Consider the following 690-nt stretch of genomic DNA (forward strand, 5'->3'; position numbering starts at 1 on the left):
ATTGGTGTGCATGTTGCTGTGTGTGCTGCAACGGTTGCTGCTGCTGCTGCGTATGTTGTTGCTGCTGCTGCAGTGTCTGCTGCAAGTATATCTGATGAAGCTGCTGCAGGGTTTGGTGTTTCTCCAGGGTACAGCGGTGGTGCATGCGGCCCCCCCGTCGGTGAGCTGCTCTGAGGCGTGGGGGGCGGCATCAACAAGAAGAGATGCTGCTGAGGTGTATAGCGAGGTGGCGCGGCTGACGTTGACTTGTGTTGAAGTTTTCGCTTTCTTTGTGTGTGCGGTGAGTGCAGTGTTCAGAAGAGTATATTGTATGTATATAAGGGGCTGTGAAACCTGCTGGGTTCAATGGGCTCCTGTTGTGTGAACCAGGTGTATATACACCTGAAATGATTATATAAATATTAAGAAATCACTCAGCGAGTTTATTTAACTAAGAAGATGACGACGGAGCAGTCGATGTGGAAAAAGTCCCAAGGCGAGAAACACAGGGAGCGTCCGCGCGGAGAGGGGAAAGTCGAATTAAATATGAACAGAGGAGCGCCAGAGTTTTGATGATGAGAAATATTTGTAATTAAGAAAAAAACAATTCAAAAGATATATTATATTAATATACTCGCTCTACTGTAGGGGCCTACACGCGGGGCAGAGAGGTGATGATGGTTTCACAGCCGCAGTGTTCACACAGGTGGT

At 48.0% G+C, this 690-nt stretch overlaps 1 protein-coding gene across 1 annotated transcript in view; it reads right to left on the bottom strand.

The window, feature by feature from the left end:
- EMH_0050450 (uncharacterized protein) overlaps positions 1 to 191 on the bottom strand; it is a gene marked incomplete at both ends in the record, with an annotated part of 4459 nt that extends 4268 nt beyond the window's left edge. Inside the window, one exon of the mRNA XM_013496646.1 lies at positions 1 to 191. Within this exon, the coding sequence (XP_013352100.1) occupies positions 1 to 191 (191 nt within the window).
- Between the last annotated feature and the right edge of the window lie 499 nt (positions 192 to 690).

The sequence above is a fragment of the Eimeria mitis genome, genomic scaffold (assembly GCF_000499745.2).
Source record: "Eimeria mitis Houghton genomic scaffold, Emh_scaff2215, whole genome shotgun sequence".
Classification (NCBI taxonomy): Eukaryota; Apicomplexa; class Conoidasida; order Eucoccidiorida; family Eimeriidae; genus Eimeria; species Eimeria mitis.